The sequence below is a fragment of the Dermacentor albipictus genome, chromosome 1, assembly GCF_038994185.2.
Source record: "Dermacentor albipictus isolate Rhodes 1998 colony chromosome 1, USDA_Dalb.pri_finalv2, whole genome shotgun sequence".
Classification (NCBI taxonomy): domain Eukaryota; kingdom Metazoa; phylum Arthropoda; class Arachnida; order Ixodida; family Ixodidae; genus Dermacentor; species Dermacentor albipictus.
Genome location: NC_091821.1, coordinates 257189543 through 257214561, shown reverse-complemented (window position 1 = coordinate 257214561; position 25019 = coordinate 257189543). Strand labels below are relative to the sequence as shown.

Below are 25019 nucleotides of genomic sequence, written 5' to 3'. Positions count from 1 at the left end.
TTCAAGCCTTTATGTTGTCATATTCCAAGGTAATATGCTGTCTGGCTGCACAACTCGAACTGACGCACTTCTGGAGCAAAAAGTGGGACGTGTTGATTCCGACAAATAAATTCATTAATTACATTTTAACTCAAGTGGACATTTGTTACTCTTAAAGGTATACTAAAGAAAGCCTTTAGCAAAATGGCAAAAAGCCCCCTTTTACCGTGAATAGTCAGGCAGAAAAAAACACATGAAATCCGGGTTGCACCATTGTCCTGAAGTTCTCCGCAATCGCTCGCCAAGAGCTCAAGGGTTCATTTCAATTCATGGACTAAATTGAATTTTGAACAAATCAAAGGCTCAGCCTTTTAAGTTTTGAGAACCTACTTGGCATCGAACGGCCCAAATACGAGAAAACAAAACTTAAAATTCGAGACGTCACATGCGTTTCACGGCCTAGAGGTTTCAACAAACAGTTCAGAAAAGCAAGCTTGGTCTTATTTCTTGGGTTATTTACCAAGCTTTCTCTCACAGAATTAATAAAAACAGTTTTGGAAGAATACTTTATCATTGTTAAATGGTTTCAAGCTTGTCGCATAAGAGAATCTACTTATGACTGCTCCCTTCCCACCGTTCCGTACGTCTAAAGGCGCCACAAGTTTGACCTGTAACTTTTGTCATGGCAAACCCTGCAACGTATAATTCACCACACGGCATCCGCAATTCGAAAAATTAAATTTCCAGAAGTGTGCAGACAGCAGCCTCCACTCTCTAAGAGAGTAAAAGAAAATGCCAAGTAAGAACGAATGCGCGCAACGGATCCAGCATGTATGCGCCAGCTTTAGCGAAGTCTTTGTTTTAGTCAAGGGGTATAAGCTGGATTTGACACGCAGATTTGTTTCCTCGTTGGGTGGTGTTTTATTGGTTTGAGGTGCTTACGTTTAAGGTCTGAAAGAATAAAAAACAAAAAAGAGCGCTCCGCTAGACGCGGCTCGTAAGTTGTGGCGCCGCAAGCGTTGTTCGCGGTTGCCTTCAACTTGAAAAGGCAAGACCACAGGGTTGCGAAAGGGGCTGCGCCATTGAACTACGTTTTGGTGAAGCCTACTAATTGTCTCTACAGAAGCCCCGAAAAGCAAGTGTGATATTAAGAGGCTAAACAACACGTTATGAAAAAAAAAATGAAAGTAGACTGTTTCTGTTATGAGCTTGAGTTGGGCACTCGCCTGGTGTACTTGCGCATGAGCTGCTTCAGTATGGCAAACGAAGGTCGCAGCGCGGGGCTCTCGTTCCAGCACAGCTTCATGAGTGACAGCAACTCGCGCGGGCAGTCGGCGGGCGTCACGTCAGGCCGGAACGGTGGCCGCGAGCCCAGCTTCACCCGGAACAGGATCTCTGCACACGTTCCGAGATCCCCCATTGAACCGATGTTTGCCCCCATCCCTTCATAGGCCTCGAGAGGACGCCCACAGAGACGTTTTCGCCACCACCATACTTCCGACTTCCGACGTTTCTGAGCAATCCAGAGACATCAGAACATAAACTAACATTGACGCGTAGAAAAAGGAAAGAGAGAGAAAGAATGTCAGCAATATGGTATGACACGATATGTATCAGATATCATGCCGGAGTAAGTCCTTGAACGCACATGGTTTCTTTAGGCGGGAAACACAACAGTACCAACAGAATCTACGCTCTAACGGAAGTGCGCTTTGTAAATGACCGGCACCCAAGCGGCACTTGATACGATAGCGAGCGAAGTGATAACCAGACCCCAACCGAAGTGGTGTTGCGATGCGAAAAAGTTTTCCTGACGAATCAATGCGTATTAAATGAGATCTTCGGTGGTATGGTGGAACCAAATATTAATCATGGTCTGCTTGGTTCTTGAAACCGTTACCTTATGTCGTTTATTTTTCATGTACTTCCAGAAGGACTACGTCAGCATTTTGTCCAGACAGGCTCTGAACGTTTAATCCGTCACGCAATGGCCACATCGTTTCAAGTACGATGCAACAAAAGTCGAAGTTTAGAGTCCGTCTGGCGCACCGTGCACGCACCATCAGGATGTTGCCACTGGCCACTCAACATATTGATACAGACTGCCGATATCGAATATTTTCCATCGTACTGCGGAAAATACCTTCGCACGCCGTGTTTGCGACTAAAACTGGAGATTTATAACAAGATTGGGCATATACAGTATTTCTTGGTGGCGAAGATAGGAGTGCGGAGCGTGGGGTCTTATTATGCATGGTATAACATTCAAGACGTGCCCCACTCGTGCAGTTACATTAAGGCATTAGGCATGCTTGCAGGTATGCTGTTGTGTGCGTTGGTACGCATGTATCACATTAATTTGGGTGACTTCGGAATGCATATGGCTGGCTCATCTCGAGTGCTTCCCTAATGTTGGCTAAAGCTATATGTGGAATTGTGATTTCGCAGACAGCAAAATTCTTGGTTTCATCTGAAGGACTGTAGTAAATTCAGTGCAAGGCTTAAAGAAAGGCAGACGCCGAATGGCGTCGCTTCACAGAAAGGCTGTGATGATCATCGCCAATGCCTTTTCGTATCTTTGTTTTGCTTTACGAAGTCAGGACGCAACGAAAGTGTCTCCAGGAGACCGGCCTGGAGTAACGCGGGATGCGCATCAACTATACGGAGCGTTTTCGACGGAGACACTGGCCCAGAAGAGGCTGCAACAAGCAGAGCGGAAGGGCGCCGATCTGCCGGAAGTCCGAGCTTCCGATCCGCCAGCTTGGGCGACTTGGGGAGAGCAAGCAGCAGGCAGACTCGAGAGTCGCGTCGCCGGATGCAATACATCTGCACTTTCGTCTTTTTTTTTTTTTACTGCGAGTGAAACCCGCCTGTGTCACCGAGTCCAAACTGTCCAATAACGTCGTGTTTAAACTACAAACTCTCGAAACGGCATTCAAGAAAAAAAAGAAGAGAAAGAGAGGAGAAACACAAGAAAAAAAGAATGCTCTGCACAAGTCGCGGATATCGTCGCGTGTCGGCGCTGGACTGAACTCGTGTGGTGCCCCGCCTTCACTCCATCTGCAGAAATTTTCTGCGCTCAAGTACGTGTTTACAGTACGTGGAAACGGCTGATAACGGAGTTCTCGGTATTTGTCAAGTCAACGTATGGCGTTTCAGCTCTATAAGTCGCGGCTGAATATCACGGGCAGGCTGGACGACACCGTATATGGCAGCCCATGCGCGATTATTTCTTTCACTTACGCTGCGCTGTCGTCTTTGTCGTTTTTTTAAAAGCTTATATATACCCAACCGGCATTTGATCTCTCACTGTGAGCCAGAGAGCGGGATTTCAACACCAAACATGACGGAGGGAAGCACCAGTTCACTCAAAGGCTGTTACCACTCGTTTTACGGTGGCGCTGGAGTCGAGGTATCGTACATATCGCTAGGAAATGTGACTCAGGCGCAGGCGGTCTCACCTTCTGGGGGCAGGAAGTGCTTGGAGTACTTTTCCAAGTTCTCGAAGGGCCCCGAGCGCGTGAGGATCTCCTGAAGGATGATGGCGAAGCTGTAGACGTCTCCTTTGACCGAGCCGCCAGGTATCTCCTCGCGCAAGTGTTCCGGGGCCGTCCACAGAAGGCTGCCTGCGCCCCGCGGTCCCAATCCCGGTGTTAATGACCTTTGGCACGTGGACAGAAACGCTCGTCCTGTGAATGAAAGCTTTTGTGCGCTCTGTGCGTTGGTTTCGGCACCACCACATCACTGAAAACGAAATGCGACAGCGGCCGTGCACCTTGGTTACGGTGCTTGTCAGAGAACAGAAGGGGCAGCTCGCACGAACGTTTATTAACGGAAATGATAACGAATTTAAGAATGCGTTCTTAAATGATTTCTAGACAACTCCCAGTCCAAATAAAAACGCTTTCTAAAATTTGTAGTTACTTTCGTTATTAAATGTTCGTGCAAGCCGCCCCAGGCCTGTTAGGATGAAACCGAAATCGTTCTTCGTGGTTAGCCTTGTTGCTGATTATACGGGTCCTAAGTAAGTGCATAACTTTTGACCACTGTCGGCACGGCGGTATATATGTGAAAGACGTGTCTCACCGTTGCAATCACAATGGTGGTGACAAATGTGTGTTTGCCAGTGCACTCTTCGTTTTAATTCTTCTTGTTGGAGGAGGCGGGATATACAACTGCATCAGTTTTTATCAGTCAGAATAATGATATCTCCTCTTTTGCCATCGAGCAAAGGAAAATATGACGTTAGAGGGGCCCGGTGTGTTAAAAAAAATTTGGCTTCAGTCTATAAGCTGCACATGACTGTACAGGTAAATTAGCGCGATAAAAGACACAGGTACAAGAAAGAGAGACAAAGACTAGCGCTTGTGTCTCCTGAGTCCGTGACTTTTATCGCGCCAATTTACCTGTTGAGTTATGCAAGACCAACTAACCCAACAATTCTTGCAGATGACTGTAACACGCTTGAAGCTGCTAAAATATGTAAAAAATTATGGGGTTCCACGTGCCAAGACTACGATCTGATTATGAGACGCTACGTATACAGAGAGGGGACTCCAGATTAATTTTGACCAGCTGGGGCTGTTCAAAGTGCGCTTATATCTGAGTACACGAGTATTCTTGCATTTCGCCCCATCTAAATACGGCCGCCGTGGCCGGAATCAAATCTGAGCCCTCGAGCTCAGCAACGCAACGTCATATCGTGTCTGTGAAAGAAAACAAAGAACAAGAAAGAATGACTCGGCAGCATCTTTCACAACTCGTTCAAAAACGGCTTCGAAATGCGACTGCAGTCGTTAACAAGTTTTTGTGGAGTGTGTAATCAAGTTTGACTATAGAATCAAACGACTGCATATCGTGCAGGGAGTTGGAACGGGTCACTTTAGATGAGTTGATAATATCTGCGGTACACTGGCTCATACACTTGGCGTGCACTAAGCGTACATTTTTCGTTCACACTGGCCACCGTGGCGGACAGCACCCCCCTGCACGCGCTGTGTCGATGCAGCTGCGCAAGACGCTGTGCTTCCATGTCTTCAACTTCCAATTTTCTCGAAAGAAAATGTCTTGATGCGTATTATGCGTATTAAAAAATTTGAAAGAAAAAGAAACGTGAGCAACACTTACAAATTGCGGCGAAAAGATCTAAGAAAACTTCGTTCTGCTTAGTTCTAATGACTGACGACGAGTCAGGATAAAATCAACAGGGCGTACGTGTATGTATAGATTGCTTTTTCTAGAGGCATTGGATCGTGTCAAGAACGACGAATTTCAGGTCCTAAGACTAATTTTGTTATAGGGTGCAGTTCTCACAGAGAGAGAGAGAGAGAGAGAGAGAGAGTAGGGAGGGAAAGGCAGAATGTTAGTTCCCGGTTTTCATCACTAAAGGGGTGAACGAAAAGTACGCGCAGCATGCTGCATTTTTATCCAATGATGCGAATGAGCACCATCGCATTTAAGAAATAAGGCGTATAAATGTTTTAACATCTGTCAAATTATACATTACTGCGTCAGATGATCCTCCCTGCGCCGCTTTCGCGCTCTCGGTCCCTTCAGTCAACCTTCAGTTTTTCCCGCTTTAGTGCAGACCGACACGAGCCGTTCGCAACGCTTTATAGACGGAGCTCCCATCGATTGCACTAAGCCGCTTTAGCCTGTGGCCGAACAGAGCTCTTGCGCAGTCCACAAATGGACAGAGACAAATTTGGCGCTGTTAAGGCTACGTTTTAAAAGAAATAAATGGCGCTGTTTTTCCACAAACCATTTGCACGACCGTTCGGTAAACAGCTACCCCGATGCGTGTGGCAACATTGAAGTGAAGACGACAAAAGGGCGGGTGCCGCATGTGCGTAGATGAGCCGTGTCTAGAGCAAGGAATGAGAGAAAGATAAAGAAAGGAAAAAAGAACAGCAGGAAGCAAAGTCCAGGAAAGGGGAATCACAGTCGATGCTCATAGTAAAAGGTGGGGGAAGGGGGAGGCGCGACTCAGCAGATTGGAAGCTTCAGAGCGAAAACAACTTCCGCAGGCTTGTCACATTCTTCTTGAGCATTTAGAGATGTGTGCGGCATGTCCTCTGTTCGTTTCACCCAGGATTCCCATTCTTCCTAACGCGTCTAGCTCAGTCGCTTTGGCGTTGCGCTGTTGAGCACGAGGTCGCGGGTGCGACTCCGGTCGCGGCAGCCGCATTCCAATAGGGGCGGAATGCAACAAACGCTCGTGTACCTGCATTTGGTGCACGTTAAACAACTCCAAGTGTTCAAAATTAATCCTGGCACCCCAACTGCGGCGTGCCTCATAATCAAATGGAATTTTTGGCACGTAAAACCCGGGAATATATATTTTCGTTCGCCCCATCTTCCGTAGGGAGAATATGACTTTAAGATGTAAAAAACAAGGATGTGTCTCGCTCTTCCAGTTACAAAATTTACTCCACTGCGCATGAGCGGTGGCGCTGCGGTCGGGCTTCGTATGCGCCAGGATCGCACGTTCGGTAAGCTGCAGGCTGGAGCAGCTTAGGAAATGACTCTGTTTCGTGCATCACTTGGCAACTCGCATTGTAATCGGAGTAGCCGAAGTCTCCATCTACAGACCCAGAGGCATCCTATTGATTTCGTTCAAAATTAATTTGTTCATAATCGATAGGTTTATTTTTGAAGCTTAGATGTAAAAATGACGTATTTTGCAGTACCTAAATGTACGGAAATATACAGTTCAACTAGATGTCCGTAAAGGTTTACGGGCAATTATAACCCGTGGGAATGGATTGAGCCACGGTTGGTCAAATGCGAACGAACAGAGAGTGCTGGCTTTCAAAGTGCTCTGTTATTGCCCCCCCCCCTCCCCTCAAAAATAAATAAAAGACTCGAAGCGATAGTGTATAATAGAATACACTGTGATCCCACCACTGTGGCGTTCTGCAAAGACCAGTCTAGCTTCGGGACGCAACAAGCCATGAATAAGTTGATTAAAATGATTATCAAAGTAGGGTTGCCTGGCACGCATTGGCACACGTACTGAAGCTGTTTTATAAAACAGTTTCGAAAGAAAATGCCCAAGCGATGGCACAGAAATCTGCTGTGGACACGGTACGTTTCGCTTGCATTCTAAGCGGTTAAGCAAACTCAATTATTTCAGTCAATACCACGTGAGAATGGAGATACTGAATCACGGTGGTCTGCCTATCGTGCTGAGTCCAAAAACGTGCCAGTATATACTTGCAGCCTTCAAGCTCCTCCGGAAGCGAGCTATGGTTTAAATGGTGATGAGGATAAAACTTTATTAAAATGCGAATGGTTCGTCGGGCTACTAAGGGTAATAGGGGTTGAAAGAACCGAACCTGTCATGGTGGCTAACAGACTATGACGTTCTGCTTTTCAGCGCGAAGTCGCGCCTTCGATCCCCGTCCGCGGGGACTGAATTTCGATAGGGGTGAAATGCAAAACGCGCTCGTGTACTTAGGTTTAGGTGCACCATGCAGGTGGGCAGAACACCGGGTGGTAAAAATTCACCCGGAGCCCTACACTGTGGCGTGCAGTTTTGAGACGTTAAATGCTATCTTTCTTTTTTTACAGCGAAGCTGTTTATGGCTATAGATTCTGGCGGATCTCGCCTCCGTGGACATAGAGCAACGATTTTTCATATGTGGACCAATCCCGAAGATAGTCCAATGCCGGGCCGGGTGGAGGTGCATTTCGCCATTAAGCAGTCCAGATTCACAGCTTCGCTCGCCGTCCTTCTTCACACAGTAGAAGGGCGCTGATTTTTTTTCCTTTTTAAATAGCCGACGGCAATCTTGAGGCAACAAACGCCCAGTGTGTAGCGGAGCTAAGAAACGCAGCTTGCGCGCCGCATATACGTACGAGGGTTCTCGATGTCTGGTGGCGTCACCTGCTTGCGAAGCTCTCGCAGGCCAAAGTTCGAGATTTTGACCACGAACCGGGCGTCGATGAGGCAGGCGGTGGACTTTAGACGGCCGTGGAAGCCGATGAAACCACCGTGCAGGAAGCTCATGCCCTGCACGCCACCAACAACGGCTCTGATGAGGTTGCGTATACCACTCAGCATCATCGCCACTTCGGGAACGCACGGTCTGTCTGTCTGTCTGGCAGTCTGAGGGGGCCATCTTATCAGAGAGGCCATGGTGACAAGGTTATCACCACGTTATAACACAGCAAGCTACGAGGCCAGAACGTTTCGCTGCTTCATTTCCTCGAATGTATCGGTGCATTATCAGTTGCTTTCCCGTATACGGTTTGTTTTCTGCTTCTCTAGAATATATCAAGAACAATAGCGCAGCTGTTTCACTTCTGGTGCATGCAAGGCGTAACTTATTAAAAAAGACTGCAAACTGTGAACCTTACGATGACGCCGCTCACATACTTCAAAAGCAACCGATAGGCGGCCGCGTGCCTTGGAAATAAAACATTTCGCGCTTCTCACTTATTCTTAATGGCGTGATAAGCTAACATTTTCGCTGAAGCCAATGGGCAGTTTACTGAACCATCTTTTCACCTTTGTGCAAGTGCAGTTAGTTGACCGCGCGAAGTATTTATTTTGGCGCTAGAGGCTACTACAGTGTTGAAGAGAGCACAAAATGGGCAAATTTCACGATAAAGAAACGCCTGCGCAATGCAGCCGGTCAATTATACTGGAAGAAAATAGTATAGGGAAGGTGGACAGGAAATGATAGCCTAAAATGAATAATTATGGGCGCAAAAGACGAACGTACGTTTTTAAGAGGATTACTGCAGAGCAGCTGCACGACCAAATAAGAAACAAGACACGAGACAAAGCGCTAACCTGTAATCGAGCTTGCCTGTACCATTCCGTTTTAAGATTTTTTATAAACATGAGTCTCATGTCTGATGGATGGTGCGACACCCAATAGAGACTTCATATTTGTAGTAACAATCGACTACGGATGTATAAGGAGAAGATTGCACGGCATGCCTCCGATGCGATGAGTTCGATGGCCCATGAAAGTTCAGGACATGGCCCATTTTTAAGCGCCCGTCGTACTTATTTGTGCCTGTAGTTGTTTCACGGTTCAGGTCTCTCCATAACATTAACTCACCTCGACAATATCGTTGATGATTGAGTACCTAAATGTCCAGTCCAGCTTCAATGACTCGTTTTCCAGGAGATCCTGCGTGCGCGCAATGTAAATGTAAGCGACAAATATGTATGATCGCGATGCCTTCAGTGGCGCAATTCATTAATGTTCTCGTGTACACACCAGCCGTATTCCTGTCTGCATTGATCGGCAGCGTGAAACGTCCTTCCGAAGCTATATATATATATATATATATATATATATATATATATATATATATATATATATATATATATATATATATATATATATATATATATATATATAGCTGCGGCGTAAGCAGTGTTACAAAAACATATACATGTCATGCACACCGTGCATAAAGCCAGGTATGTGGGCTAATCATTTCCGCTTATAACACCTGGTCGTATGCGAAAGCTTTTCGTTTGCAAAAGCTTTCGCTACCTGCGCTGTCATTCATTCATTTCCTTTCTGAGTTGCCTCTTGCTGGCAATAATGTGGAAGAGCGGACACAGTATACACTGGCACGCCTAGCACGTGTGCATCATTGCAGAAGAGAAACAAACACTGTATCCTCCGAAATAATAGTAATATAGGTATTACTACAGATCACAGCACAGCTGCATCTTTCAGAGGTGATCATTATGAAGTAGAGGGGGGGGGGGGAGAAGACAAAGGGGAGGAAAGACAGGGAGGTTAGCCAGTGTAAGTACCGGCTGGCTGCCCTGTGCTGGGGAAAGGGGTGAAGGGAATAAAAGGAAAAAGGAGAAGAAGAGGGAAATAAAGTAAACCGGAAAATTCACACAGTAACGCGATACTACGCGCTACAATACTCAAAGACGGTCGCACAATTCGCATGCCCGTAAAAACTTCAGCAAAGCCCTGAAGGCCTTGAGTGCCGAAGCCCGTCTGGACCAGTGTCCTAGAGCTTTTTCCTCTGTAAACGGGAGATTGCCCAGTTTTTCGAGCGTGGTCATGAGCACTTTTCTTGGCACTTTGTAACAGGGACAGTCGCAAAGGAGGTGCTCAATCGTCTCCTCGCAGCCGCAAGTGTTGCAAGTAGGGCTGTCGGCCATTCCAATGCGGAATGGCTCGGCGTGGCATTCACGAAGTAGAGGTGGATTTTCAGAATCGAGAATGGGGACGCCTAATTCGATCAGAAATCAAATTGTTCAGAGTTATTATTTATACGTCCCAACATAAAATTGTTCGTTCCGCCAAAGTTGAGCGACAATACAAACTTTGTAACTTTATTGCACCTTCTGCGGCTTGACACAGCATTCACGCGTCACTCTTTACACATGCTTCAATGCGTTGCTAGTGCACAGTGCCATTGTATGCTGACGAAGACGTACAACACCCCATTCTCGAGTGCCTGTGACAAGGCACCGCTAGATGAAGACTAACAGGCTGATTTAATGTTGTTAGACCGCAGACCTTTCACTCTGAAAAAAAAAAAAAAACTTGGCCCACAACAGAAAGGAGCACTTGTGGTTTTTAAAATGTTTTTTTTTAAGGAATACAAATATACTAGGTCCTTACTAAGTGTATCATGGATCAACCTACTATTGCATTTTCTTTGAATACCACAGGTTGGGATGTCAATGCTTTCAGGAAGGCATTGACATCACGCGACACTTCTTGTCTGAAAGTGGCATGAATCTCTCAGCCGACAAGTCAGTTGTATTGCCCTTCACAAGGGGACGCCTAGCAAACCTGAGAATTAAAGTCAGACAGATAGACTTATTTATTGTTCTGACTGACCGTTTCTTGGGAATAGTGTCAGACTGCAATCTTTCTTGGATTGGCCATATATCCCATATTTATGAGCGCGTCGATCGAACTCTCAACGTATTGCGGTGCATCGCAGGGACTATATAAATGGGGCAGCACATCAGACTCTCGCTCTCGCTCGCGAAAAAATCGCCTGCTCATTGCCTGCAATGCAAGGCTTATGTTAGCACCTGGCGGAATTATAACTAAACTGATTCCTCGGACTCTCAGAAAAAACCTTGGATCACGTCGCTCGTTAGTGAGCAACCGCGTTATAGCTGAAGCCAGGGAACCACTTGTTCAAGTTCCATGTGTTCGGGAAACTCTTAGACATTTCATCACGTTAACAATACAACGCGATAGCCATCCATTGCAGACTGTTCTCGTTCAAAGATTTGGACCAATATGCGGCGCACTGCGCTGTCATTATCCGTCCATTATTTCCCAGCAAAGTCAATATCCTCGCCCGAACTGAAGTATCTCGCTTTGGGATTCGATTATACCTTCATACCTTCTGTAGCTAGCTCTCAACAGAGAATAGCTGCAGTTCTGACATCGTCTTGTCTGCCGTGCGAAGCCGCATTCAAGTGAATTTGAAAGAGCCGCATATTGTAATAAGCTTTAGATATGTGGATGACTTCTTAGTAAATTTGAAAGATGTTTCGGACCTTTACCTGGTCATCGATAGTGTTGTGAGCGTGTTCCTAAAAGAAAGTCAAGGCACTTATATATACGTATGAAGGGCGTGTAAAGAGGGAACTCCAATTTTGGGGAGACTGCGTTTTGCAGATAATCATATCTGTTGGATGTACCATTCGAGATCGAAAAAAAGTTTTATTTCCTTTGACAGTGCTCATTTTAAACTTGTTAAGCGGAGCATTACAATGAACTGCCTGAACTCAACCTTAATCAAGTCATGTATTCATGGTACTTCTGAAGGGTACGGGGCTCAAGTTGTGAAACTGAAGCATGCGAACTTATTCTGCCAGAAGTTATTTCTGCCAAATGTGCGACCCTTTTGCAAAATATTGAACGTTTCAGCGCAAAAGAGAAGCCCAGGAAAGCAAAAAGACCCGTGCAAGTGATTCCCTATATTCACTATATTTCCCACACTATTAAGAGAACCGCCTCAAAGAACAACGTTCAAGTTGTACTTTCTGCGCCGTGCAGACTGTCAAGGCAGTGTGTAATGATTAACAAAGACAAGCGTCCTGGTTGGATGACGCAACACAGGAACAGGTATAAAGCGTCCCTCTTCTAACGTGGTTTATAGGATGCCCTTAAGCTGCGGTCGCCAATATATCAGTCAGACTGGCAGGTGCTTTAATGAGAGGGCTAAAGAGCATAATTTGAACGTGTGCAATAAGACAGGATGTTTTTTAGCTGAGCATTGTAAGCAATGTGGTTGCTCCCTTGGTTTTCACCACACGCAGTTTCTAAAGAAGGGGACAAAGGAAGTAGAACGCGAAATTGTAGAAGCTTTTTTTCATCCATGAAGCGGAAGACAATTACGTTACCAAGCCTTCTATTTCATTGTCTGGCGCAGAGATCGATTATCTCATTTTTCATTATTTTTTTCACGCTGTGTTAAGGTGTGTCGCGTATCGTTTTTAATGCCTTTTATCCGCGTTCTTGTTGATCATCTCCTGACAAGCACGCATATTGTGCCTTGGTTTTCTAGTTGCTATTTTTATTCGTCTTTCAAGCAAAGCATCCATTAGTTGTTACGTTTTCGTTTGATTAGTTCGGATTGTGGCGCCTTTCGTCCCACGCATGCTCAGAATGAAGCGTCTGCTGTGTGAAATCTTTAAAAGAATGTTTTTATTATAAGTTTCTGAACTGGCCTTCTCAAAGCAGATTGTCAATGCGTATTTTGGCGATTGTGGTACATATAAATATACAGGTGATGGCAACAAATAGTAGTTGTTAGTTAGCGCCCGTCATGTGTATTATGTGTCTCTGTCCCTGTGTTTTTTAATCGCTGCTTTCCCAACCGTTCTTAACGCGCGTAGTCGCTTTTCATGATTTAGTTTGTTTTTCCCTCGTTTAATTTTTTTAGAATTAGTGCGTATGTAGCTCGCGTTCGGGCGTTGTTATATGTGATTATGCGTCTTGTTGTGTACATATGCTCTGAACGTATGCGCGTGCTCTCAGAGTCTTTTGTAGACTTTTACATATATTTACTGAGCTGTGCACGGAACTCTTAATATCCTTTTACTTTCTTCTGTGGGTAGAGCTTTGGAAATGTTCGTGCTATTTGATCGTCGCCATCGTATATGATTTCTTGCGCTTTAAATTGTTTTCCTTGCCATGAGAAAAGGAATAGCCGGCAACAATAATGGTGCCAACCTTTCCTTTAATTTCGTATTAGTAAGAAAAAAAAAGAAGAAATGACGGAGAAGGACGCTGTGGTACAAAGAGTATGTAAGTTCCGTGAGCGATACGGTGAAAGTATTGAACGCAATACGTTACCTTGACCGCTTGTATGTCGCCAAATGTAAACGTGACTGTAAACACTTTATCGCTTCTGCGTGCTTAACATGCTGCACGCTCTTGAATATATTACTACTTTGCCGCCACTGAATGGTCAATCCCGTTCAACGTGAAGTCAACAAGTCGGAGGACGCTGCTTTTGAAAAAAAAAAAAAGACAAGGCGCACGTTACGCTGCGGAGGCCCCTGTACCAGTAAGAAGGATGCCTAGCACTTGTGGAATATTCACGTTGACACACTAGTAAAAATCTACGACCGAATTAAAAACCTTAGGCAGACTAAACTCCAGTCCACATCTACGTAATGCCAATCATTCTTGGTTTTGTATAGAGAGTGGTTGTTATGAATCATGTAAGTGTTCTGTAGAGAATGTTTACTGCTCTTGCGACGTGTGTAGTCTGTCTGTCTGTCTGTCTGTCTGTCTGTCTGTCTGTCTGTCTGTCTGTCTGTCTGTCTGTCTGTCTGTCTGTCTGTCTGTCTGTCTGTCTGTCTGTCTGTCTGTCTGTCTGTCTGTCTGTCTGTCTGTCTGTCTGTCTGTCTGTCTGTCTGTCTGTCTGTCTGTCTGTCTGTCTGTCTGTCTGTCTGTCTGTCTGTCTGTCTGTCTGTCTGTCTGTCTGTCTGTCTGTCTGTCTGTCTGTCTGTCTGTCTGTCTGTCTGTCTGTCTGTCTGTCTGTCTGTCTGTCTGTCTGTCTGTCTGTCTGTCTGTCTGTCTGTCTGTCTATCTAATCTAATCTAATCTAATCTAATCTAATCTAATCTAATCTCTTGGCACATTCCTAATGGCACTGAGTAAGCACATCTCTAGAAATCCTCAAGCACCTAAAGCGGAGCGGCACAGCACGACCGCCCTCGATCGCACTATCATAAGTGCGACCACAAAGCTAGAGCAAATGTGCCGCCCCTTTGATGCAAAGCAGCTTAACAAGAGGCGCAATGGTGTCGTAGTTAATTATGCAGTTTACACAGTTTCTTTCGGTGCACAAAGCATTTAATTCGGGCAGAGGTCATGTACAACGACTATCCAAACCGCGATATCTTTCTTTTTACTAGCTTCTCCGCTTACTGACTGCGTCGCGAAAGAGACCAGATACCGTATACACGACAAAAACTGAGTTGACTCGGACAAAATGCCTCGCATTAAAGAAGCACGGCGTTGGAGGAGCACTGAGCTTACTCCATCCTTTATGCAGGATAGTGTTGCGCTCTCAAATAACTTGTTTATATTGAGTATCGGAGGCTGGAGCAGGGTAATATGCGTGACTTCGCGTAAAAGAGACCTCCAGGCTCAAAGGCCTCGTGTTTCAGCAAGAGACGGTGTAAGTTTGTGGCTTTCGTCTTTTCATTTTTGACCATGACGCTCGACGAGGGCGCTTTCAACCAGAGCCAGATAATGTTTCCCGGCTTCAATAGATAACCTCGCTTTCCTATGAATAATGTCGCCTTCACGTTGAGCTATAGCTGTCCCCTTCATCCTCTTGACCAGAAAAAGAGGCACAAAAAAAAGGACAGCGTGTATTTCTTAGGCAGGCGCGTATCATTCGCAGAACTGTCGAAAGGACAGAGAATTTCAGATGTATTACACCGGCTAACTTTCTGCTCCCATATTCTGTATGTGAACGAAGAACCCTCGTACAGAACCTCGGTGATGTTCACATTTCCTGCATTTGTTTTACTTGCGCGCACTGTCCTGAATTCATTTGAACGGCATTTGTCGAAGCGCAATCAGCTTAATTGACCCTGAAAAAGGCTCTCTTTTACGGTGGCGCTCTGACGTGAACAAAGAACGCATCTCTGACGTGAACAAAGAACGCTTAGGGATACAGCGAAGTGGAGGAAGAATAAAAAAGACGAAAAAGAAGATTTTGTGCAGTTTGCGATGGGCAAACTCGTCCCGCGCGCGGAACGGCCGGTACTCACAGCCGGTACGCGGAATTAGGTTGCACTACTGAATTTGAAATAGCGTTTCCTTCTTACGCGGCGCACTTTCGTGTCACATCTAAATCTCGTCTTTTGTGCTGATGGGAAGCTTGTTTGACTAAGGGGAGTGTAGCACCTGCTTAGCCTTAAAACGTGCATGGCTATGAGCTGCACGAGTCTCGTCAGGTAGGTCAAGGAGGAAGCTGGTGCGTTTCTCTGTGTGGTTTTAATGCGAAGCAATCTCGACGAGTTCAACCCAGTTTTCTGTAACGACCATCTGCGACTACCTGGCCATTCTCGTGGGCGTTTGTGGGCCGATCCCGAAGGTAGTGTAGTGTAAAAATGGTAGTGGCACGTACCTAGGTATAACTGGGTATGTGCGACTGCGTATGTGCCGATATCCAATGAACCTACATGACACTAACTGAGTCCACTGGGTAGCGCAACCACAAAAAGCACCATGCGCTACGCTGCTCAGCAGTTCGCAACATGTCGCAAAAGCATTTACTGTTCACTGCAGAACAGTTATATGATTCATAAGTACGATTATCTACGAAATCGTGAATGCCTTACATTACGTAGATGGCAGCTGGAGTTGAGTCTGTAGAATTTTTTTTTTATATTTGCACATACACTCGCATAATTCGCACTGAAGATGGTTTTGCGCAGTAATAAAAACATGGTTTGGGCAACCAAAGCGCGAGCTTCTCGGAGAATTAAACGCGTGATCGAACGAAAGCAGGAAAGGCCTGTAGAATCCGGAGGCACATGCATCAAGTGGCGTCTTGTAGCCCAAATTTACTTTCCAACTTTTATTCCATTTTATCCGATGCGGCGTCAATGCACCGTAATGGCAGAAAAATGCCTTCCTATCAAGTATTTTACCTTTAGTTAAATATTATACAAGCAGGGGCATGTTACATCACAGTATGTTTATTGTCTACCACGAAAAAACAACGCCCAACCTTACATTTTCGTAACAAACTTACACGGGCGTCAGTCAATACTGCGACGCGCACAGTATTCTTTTCATCCGCGACTGTCACAAAAGGTCATAACTGTCTCGCTGCATATATGTCCTGCAAACGATACTTACATACTTGTATGCTTGATATTTGCACGCTTCGCATTGCATACTTGATATTGAGCGCAAAGAAGGACGAAAACGCAGGCCGACAAACAATAGCTAACATCCAGCTAAGCTGCATTTAAATCTCACGAATGTGCGCCCGTTTAGTGCAGTGCTCGCACCGTGCACGCTGCAAATGCACTACAAGGAGCAAAAAGCCTCTCTCTTACACTCGGCATCCACATTTAGAAAGCAAGCAGAGAGATGGCGAGGAACGCGATTTTTTAGAAAGAAATGGGAGGCACGTTCTCAGATTAATTATTATCAGTCTGCGCTGCATCAGCCTCCTCTCTGCGGGGTGTGATTAGTGTTCCGGACGTGCGTGAATTTCATGCGCGCGAAACAGACCGCTTCAGTTAGCGCTAATTACGACGAGTATAAAGTAGACGCCAGGCTCTCGTACAGCGGCCACTATACCGTCGCACGCCACAGCAGCCACGGTGTCACAAGTCGTGGCGAAATTCGTCTTCATTCGGGAGCGCGCGCCTTCGCGAATCAGCTGCGCGCGAGTTCGTGCGAAAGGCGTTGCATGCCGAAAACGTTCTCACCCTGAGGCTTCCCCGGGGACAGTACTCCATGACGAGTCCCACGTTTGGGTCCTCTGTGGTCAGCCCCACCAGACGAACCAGGTTCTCGTGCGTCACGTCCCTCATCTGCGTACACGCGAGCTTGGGTTGCCCCCACATGTGAAGAATCGCTTCCATGTGCGACGCCCTACTTCCGCCTCCTCCAGAAGCCTCTCCTTCGCCAATATCAGACCAATAAAGAAAAAAACACTGCACAGGCAGCAACCTATGGACCCTATAACACCGGTGTTCTGAGATGGCAGCCCCTAAAAGGCGCTGAGCCCAGCACAGGGAAAAAAAAAGTGAATTTTACTCCATGTCATAAGAATGTTCAAGCTGAACTGCAAGCTGAACACATCACGCATTAGCTGATATTTGAAAGAAAGCAACTTGAACGCCGCAAGACAGGCGTTGCAACTGTCGCACTTGGTTCTTGACGTTCGAAAGTGATTTCAAGCGTAACTATTACCTGTTTTAGCTCCAGGAGTATGGTTCGAGTGGCCGTGAACTTGGTGATGCGAATGGTCTTCACTGCCACAGTCATGCCCTGCGTAGAAGACCAAACGCGATGCACGCTTACATGGGTGCAGGCGCAGGAACACGTGCCTTGCACCATCGTTCATACCTGCGGTACCTTTTCTAAGCGCTCCTGTCATAAACATCTGTCTGGTCACAGGTACCTCCAAGCAAAATTTCTGAATACATTATATAGGTGCGAATAGTGTGTACCGACAACTTCTTTTGCGCCAGTGAATGCTTGTCCCTTATTTTACTTCATTTTCTAGACTTTTCGTACTCGGAAATAAAGCATCTTCAACTTATATGTGGGTACAAGCTGAGTGAACGTACTCCGGAGAAAAAGAACTCTCGAAGAAGTAGTTAAATTTGGAGCCCGCCGTGCACCCCCAAAAGGATGAGTTGCCAGCACTGCGTTTGTTCTTGGAGTGTGCACATCTTTTTTTCCAAGGCGGCCTCGTACGGTGGCCGATGTTGTCATTATGTCGCGATTCGCCATGTGGGAGCGTTTTGTGTATACATAAGCCGAGTAACAAACTGATTACTTCAGCTCAAGTCCTCCTTGCTATATGTGTGATTTGGATGAAGGTCGTGTTGACCTGAACAATTTATCTGTTGTCCTGTTTTCGGATGAGCCACCTTTTAGCCCAGTGACACAATCTAAAATGGTCTCGTCACACTGCGCCTTAAACATTACGCACAGCATACGACTTCGAGCAGGTGGTCCTGGTTTAGGCCTTCCGCTTGGACCGATAAACGAGCGAGTCGCATTCTGCTGTACTCGCTCCATGGGTTCCCCGCAGGGTGGTCTGATTAGTTGTGTGGCAATGATAGTTTAAGTAGTGTCGTAGTTTTTATCGTTCTACTGTCGCTCAGTATTCCCACCGTGATGGCTCAATGGCTATGGTTTCGTGCTGCTAAGCACGAGGTCGAGGGCTCGATCCCGACAGCTGCGGCGTTCCGAAGGGAGCGGAATACAAGAACGCTCACGTATACCGTTCTTTGGGTGCACGTCACAGGCCACCAAATGCTGTTCAGTTTCTCGAAGTACACTTCAGTTGATAATCAGCAACATTCTCTTTTTTTTTCTTAGTCTTTCTCCAGTCGCGCTGTTGCTGCCATTAAAGAACCCTAGGTGGTTTAATTTAGCCCGGAGCTCTCTTCATCTACGGCGTCCCTCATAAGCCACTCTGCCGTTTCGGGATGTTAAATCCAGCAATTTGATTTTGAACTGTTTGTTTCTGAACAACGAGCTATGGAAAGAAGAATGATGGGCGTAACGTTAAGGGATAAGAAAAGAGCAGATTGGGTGAGGGAACAAATGCGAGTTAATGACATCTTAGTTGAAATCAAGAAAAAGAAATGGGCATGGGCAGGACATGTAACGAGGAGGGAAGATAACCGATGGTCATTAAGGGTTACGGACTGGATACCAAGGGAAGGGAAGCGTAGCAGGGGGCGGCAGAAAGTTAGGTGGGCGGATGAGATTAAGGAGTTTGCAGGGACGACATGGCCACAATTAGTACATGACCGGGGCTGTTGGAGAAGTACGGGAGAGGCATTTGCCCTGCAGGGGGCGTAACCAGGCTGATGATGATGATGATGATGTTTCTGAACATCGCAGAAAATTTTCTATTTACGATTGATTGATTGAATGATTAGCTTTAACATGCGAAAGCAATCACTGGGCTGTGAAAGACGCTGTACTGGAGAGCTCCGAATAAATTTTTACCATCTGTAGGTTCGTTGAGGTTCACTTAAATCTAAAGGCACAGGAATTGTTTACATTTCGACCTCATGGAAATGCTGCTGCCGGGTTCGAGAACCGAATCAGCGACGCTATTCTCTGCACCAGAACGCCACATCCAGTGTGACAGAACTTTTTTATAACGCCAATAATGTTTTAACCATTTCACTATGTTTGAAACATTCCTGCCGTTATAATATATATTTAAGGACATACGTATCTGTTGTCTTTATGCCGAAAAAATGCCGCGATAAACATTTTTTGCGTGCATTAAACTCCTGATGGTGCTAGAAAAACAAAAAAAGAAAAGGTTGCGAGATGAGCAAGAAACAGAGATGAACTTCAAAGAACAATAAAATATAAAAGAAGCCCCAATGTTCGCGCTATGTACGAAGCCATAGTCAAGTACTAGAAAAAGCTATGAGTAAAAAAATCTACTCATGAGTAACGATCCTACCGCGATTTTAATCGGGGCTGAACGGCTGCCTCGTTAGACTGTCCTTTGCGTGAAACTACATGATCGGAGCTACGCCAACTCTATGCGCTTGTATTATTTTTCCATGCAGACGTCATTTGTAGGAATGTATTGCCATGTGCAATCATCAAAAATTTGCCGAGTTTTTCAATTATGAATTTTGCGATCATATTCATGTTAAACAGCCGAAACCATTGTTTCCCGAAAGAGAGCCACACTTTTTGAACACACTTCTTGAGCGCTTTCATTGTGGTGTGAGTGACTGTGCAGTTAATTGAAACGAAGCAATTTCAGTTGATGCATGCAGGAGTGGAAGATTGTATCTCGTCTGACGTTAAAAGCGAGCAGTTAAGCGCGCCATGGCATCACGTCAACGTTTCTACAGCGAGCTTATTTCTTCATCCGGGTCAGAGTGGTCGGCCTTAGCAGAGTTAACATGAACCTCTTACCCGGTAGCGGCAAGCAATATGGGGGATTCGCGTCGTCTACAGCTGGAGTGAGGAAAAGAAAATGCTTGGCTTCACGTGACAAAGGATACAGCCTTCGACACGTTGAGACGGGATTTCGGCGAGATGGTGGAGTGAGGAATATTGCATCAAATATTGGGCAGTATTATTAGAGGAGCACTGACACGCATTTTCAAAGTGGTAGAAGCTCCACCACAGGCCGGCTCGCACGTTAGGGTTGACGCTTGGCAAGTGTGAATGTTGAGAAAACTTAAATATTTTAACCTGACACTACAGTGTCCGTCTCTATGTAACGGACCTGGCGTCGCGACGTCATGACGCAGAGCAACATTTGTTGACGTCGTGTAGCGATAGCTATAGGCATGACCACGTCGCTTGTAAAAGAAGTAAAAATAAACAAATCTGCCGCGCGCTTTTCTTCTGACTGTGCTTGAGTGTGACAGCTGCCGCTTGCGCAGGAAAGGAGCGAGCCAATTTACTATGACGTCGTGACGCATCCACCTCCTGAATACCGAAGCCAATAATTCATGGAAACAGGGATTAATAATGGTAAATTATTTAGGGCGTCCTGACGCTTGCCAGTATTTCTTTCTTGGGTTTAGACCGTTTACACCTTCATTTAACGCAAAAGAAGAGAAGCTAATCAAAGAATCTTATGTCACTACCATTTAATGTAAAAGAAAGAATAAGAAAAAAAAAGAAGAATCTTTGTACATCGCGCCAGTCTTATTTTTAGGACATCTCTCTTCCGCGGCCGCGCATTGCAGCTGATGCTCAAGTTGTTGCACGCCAGATGACCGGAAAGCAATCGGTTTCCGGCCGGCGTCATCGAACGTCCGTTTCAGACCGAAGAGGACGTTGCGGCTCCTCAAACTCGCACGTTGCAACAGAGACAGCTACTAGGCGACACAGACCCTGTAATGGTGCTCCTCGTTGCGGTGCAGTGAACTACATCGACGGTGCATATTAGCCGAAATAGAAGACGCGCCCAATTGGCCACCCGTAAAAGCGTCGTTCGATCGCGATGCACCGGCCCAAATAACGAGCGCTGTCTAGTTTCTGGAAGGTCTGCATGGAGCGAGGGGATTATCCTGCCGAGGCTTAGCCGGGAAGCGACCCTCTCGGTCGCCTTCGCGCATCCTCCTCTGCAATGCGACTCTTCGCGGAACGTCAAAAAGAGCTGAAACCACATTCGAAGCCGGCTTCACTTTTTGAGCTCTACTTGACGCGTTCACAAGCAGCCGCCTTTTATATGCCGCTCCTGCTTTCAAAACGATATCGCCGAGCAGAAACGTTTTCTGTTTGGCGCGCTTGGCTCGGCCGTTCGTTTTTGTGCTTTCCGGCGTTATGCTGTTGCTATTATAGCTTTCCGCCTTTTCCAGCGAATATTTCACAACAGCCAAGCAAAAAAAAAAAAAAAGGCGTTCGTTCCCCCCCCCCCCCCGCCCTTCCTATGTTTTCGCATTAAAGGATGAATGGCGAAGACGGAAAAAAGGAACAAGAGTGCGGAGCAGGAGGCATGAAAAGGCTGCCGCCCTTCTGGGCAAAATGAACGCTGTCGCAGTTGTCAGGCGGGCACCAGCGCTGGGCGGCAACAATGCCCACAGCTTATGAAAATCCGGCAGACTCACCGCTTTAGAAAACATAGAACGCACTTTACCGTGTGTCTTGTGTTCTTTTAAATGCTGAATGCTTCGGAGGATACCATCGCTGCACTGCAGTTGCCGTCTTTAGACTTCAGAATAAGGAAAGAAAAACTTGCAGTGGTTCAGTTTTACTCTCTCTCTCTCTCTCTCTCTCTCTCTCTCTATATATATATATATATATATATATATATATATATATATATATATATATATATATATATATATATATATATATATATATATATATTCGCCCATTAAGCAAGCCTTTGTTCTCTTCAGCGGACACGGATTTTGTCCCTTAAGCTTTTCCTTTAAACGCCTCTTGACCAGCTGGCTTGAAATACAAAAGAACGTCACGATTTCACGAACGCCTTCATGCTACGCCGTCGTTCAATGGTATCGTATAACGATGAAATAAATGCCCTTACCTTGTAAATCCCAACGTGGACATCGCCATAGCAACCCTGTGTAGAGCAGGCGCCTGCAAACCTCTGCGCCAAGGAGAGAAAAAAGAAAGAGATATAACCAGGGACGTTCTCCCTGAATGCGTGTCTCTTAAAGTGCAACTCTTCCAACCAGAAGTGCAACGTTGAGACGTTCAGCAACGGAGATCACTCTCGCGTGCACGCCGTCGCTGAGAAATGTTTAGAGACGTGCTGAAATGAACGGAGTGAACCCAATTAAACGAGACTTATGGGGAAGGTCTCAGGTTCGTCCCTGCATGTGCATGGTTCACGGCTTAAAAATGAGAATGAGAGTTTCTTACCGCTGTCACCCTCGCCGCTTTTTTTCGCTAATGGAGAAGACGGAAAGAAGACAGTAATGTATGCACTCTAACATTATCAATCGATCCTATTGGGACTTTTCGGGCGTGCCTGTAATCTAGAGTAAAGCCCTGTTCGCGAAGAACTCACGGGCGAGCCCTTGGACAGGCCTTCGTCGTTGGTGGCGAGGCTACTAGCAGACTTCCGGCTTCTCTCCGGAAAAGCGATGTCCTCCCACTTGATGCTCCACCAGAAGTTTGCTAGTTGCGTCTCCAGCTGCACCCTCCGGTAGAACAGGAGGGCGACTATGGCCATGCCGAAGAAACTCAGCAGCGTCACCAGCGTCACCACGATCAGCAGCGTGGGCGATTCTGCGCACGACGTCGAGACCGCCACGACTGGCAGCTTCAGTGGCGGTCAGTGACCTCACATAGCCTTACCTAACATCTGCATGTCTAGTTCTGCACTCCCCCCTTCCCCCCAATCCGCTCCTCCCATTTCATTCTGTTCCCTCGTTTGTACGGTACGATCGATGCGCTATTAAAAGGAACACTTAACCAGTTATAACGTAAATCTAACTGGAACATTTCTTGAACTTTATGGGTAATAAGTGTCTGATGTATAGTCAATTTGACGTATACATTTATGGCATAAAGACAAAGTTTGGGGTCCTTTATGCCACTTGTCATGCAGCGATAATAGATCGCAATACACTAACTGCGTGTTTCCTTTAACAGTGAACACTACTGTGCATAACAAACGATGTGTAGAGTGTGCCTTGCCCGGGCTTTGCAGCCGAACTTCACTGAACCGAGAGCGAATCTGTCTAATTAAAACTAATTTACTGCACGTTACCACTATGCCGCTTGTAACACAGAAAGGGTGTGCCCTATCACCCCACAACTAATTCCGAGTACGCGGAATGGATAGAACCGGCACCTTTTCGCTGGCAGTGGGGGGCGTCCCCAAGGAAGCCGCACTCGGGCACATCCTGCGGTGGCTCGGTTCGCTGACCTGGCCAGTAGATGGTCACGTTCTCCACCGGCACCAGCACCTGTCGCGCCCCGTGGTACACAGCCACGGGCTGCGATCGAAACACACCATCGTGGACATCGGCAACATCCGCAGCACGAGCACAAATTAAAAAAAAGAAAGAAATAAGGGAACTAATATGCCGGGATGGTGAACACTCCTGGCGACACATTACATGCTATATTATCGATTTTTTTTCATCGTTCTCAGATAAGCGTCAACCTCCGCCCTACTAAAAAAATATCTAGTTCCTTCTAATAATAAAAAAAGCACCTTAAAAGATTGAACCCCGAATTGTGTTCAGAGGTTAGAGACATTTCAAGTTCGATATCAAACGTAAAATAGGAACGCAGAGCGAGAGCAAATGATAAATGATGGTAGGGAGGTTAACCAGGACTGAGTCCGGGTGGCTACCCTACAGTGAGGAAAGGTAAAAGGGAACGGAAGTAAGAACGAAAATTTAGCATGGTATATTAGGGCTAAAGCGTGAAAAGTGCGTGTTCTCTTGTTGCAGCCTCGAAGTTGTTGTGATGAGGAAGGACGACAACTACGTGAAATTAAAGCAGAATATTTACGCATTACTTCAAGATACAGTGCGCCTTCATTAAACATCGAGATACAACAAGAAATCATATAACAATAGTTAACACTTCAAATTGAAATATGTGGTTATTTCTGCGGTCGAAACTACAGTGAAGCACCGGCAACGCTCATACTTAATAATGAATAACCATACAAAAGCGAAGAAACCAGGAAACACAATTTGGAAAATTTGGCTTTTTAAAAATTGTGTTGTTTATAAAATGTAGAAGATGGTTAAACTTGCATTCATACTTTCCTTTCCTTTAAAATTACCGACCCATAGAATTGGGAGAATTTGAAGTTTATTTACCCCATACTTACTTTGGGTTCACGTCTGTTTGCTTTACGCTGCAGGTTCTTGTCCATCACATGGCACAGTACCCTCAATTTTCCTAGCTCAAGATTACTGTATATTTCCGGCTCCTGTAAACCTGTTATCCGTCATCCCACATGCATTAGGTGACAGATAACGAGTTAGCACAGACGTTTGTGCAGTTCCTGCAGAATGCAGAGCTGCACGTTATTCTCCAAACATTTTTTTTGATCATAGTATGTTTTGTTATAGATCTTATACACTTCTGAATTCAAGTTTAGACGCTCAAAGTGACTGATCATACCCGCATTTCAAGTGTGGTAGGGTCGAGAGCCTTCAAAGCGTACTCAGCGATGCGGTCTCCATTGGCGTTGAAGTGGATTTTACCCGTCAATCCTGCATGCGCCAGAGAGCACCAGTAAGCAGTGCACCTTGTTCCTCATTGGCAAATTTCATGATAAATCAAATACAATTACAAAAAGATTTGAAGCACTGTGGTGGAAGAGCCAAAATGTCATATCATCATCATCATCTTTTCTTATCAGGG

The 25019-nt window shown here is 45.8% G+C and overlaps 1 protein-coding gene across 1 annotated transcript in view; it reads right to left on the bottom strand.

The window, feature by feature from the left end:
• The window catches only part of LOC139054328 (atrial natriuretic peptide receptor 1-like), a 48263-nt gene that overhangs the window by 17888 nt on the left and 5356 nt on the right, over positions 1–25019 (bottom strand). The window contains exons 5-14 of the mRNA XM_070531179.1: positions 24777–24868; positions 23485–23629; positions 22696–22916; positions 22210–22272; positions 17400–17477; positions 16913–17017; positions 9054–9125; positions 7840–7993; positions 3441–3605; positions 1202–1374 (exon numbers count right to left, since the gene is read on the bottom strand). Coding sequence (XP_070387280.1) covers positions 1202–1374; positions 3441–3605; positions 7840–7993; positions 9054–9125; positions 16913–17017; positions 17400–17477; positions 22210–22272; positions 22696–22916; positions 23485–23629; positions 24777–24868 — 1268 coding nt within the window. The remainder of the gene's footprint in view (positions 1–1201; positions 1375–3440; positions 3606–7839; positions 7994–9053; positions 9126–16912; positions 17018–17399; positions 17478–22209; positions 22273–22695; positions 22917–23484; positions 23630–24776; positions 24869–25019) is intronic.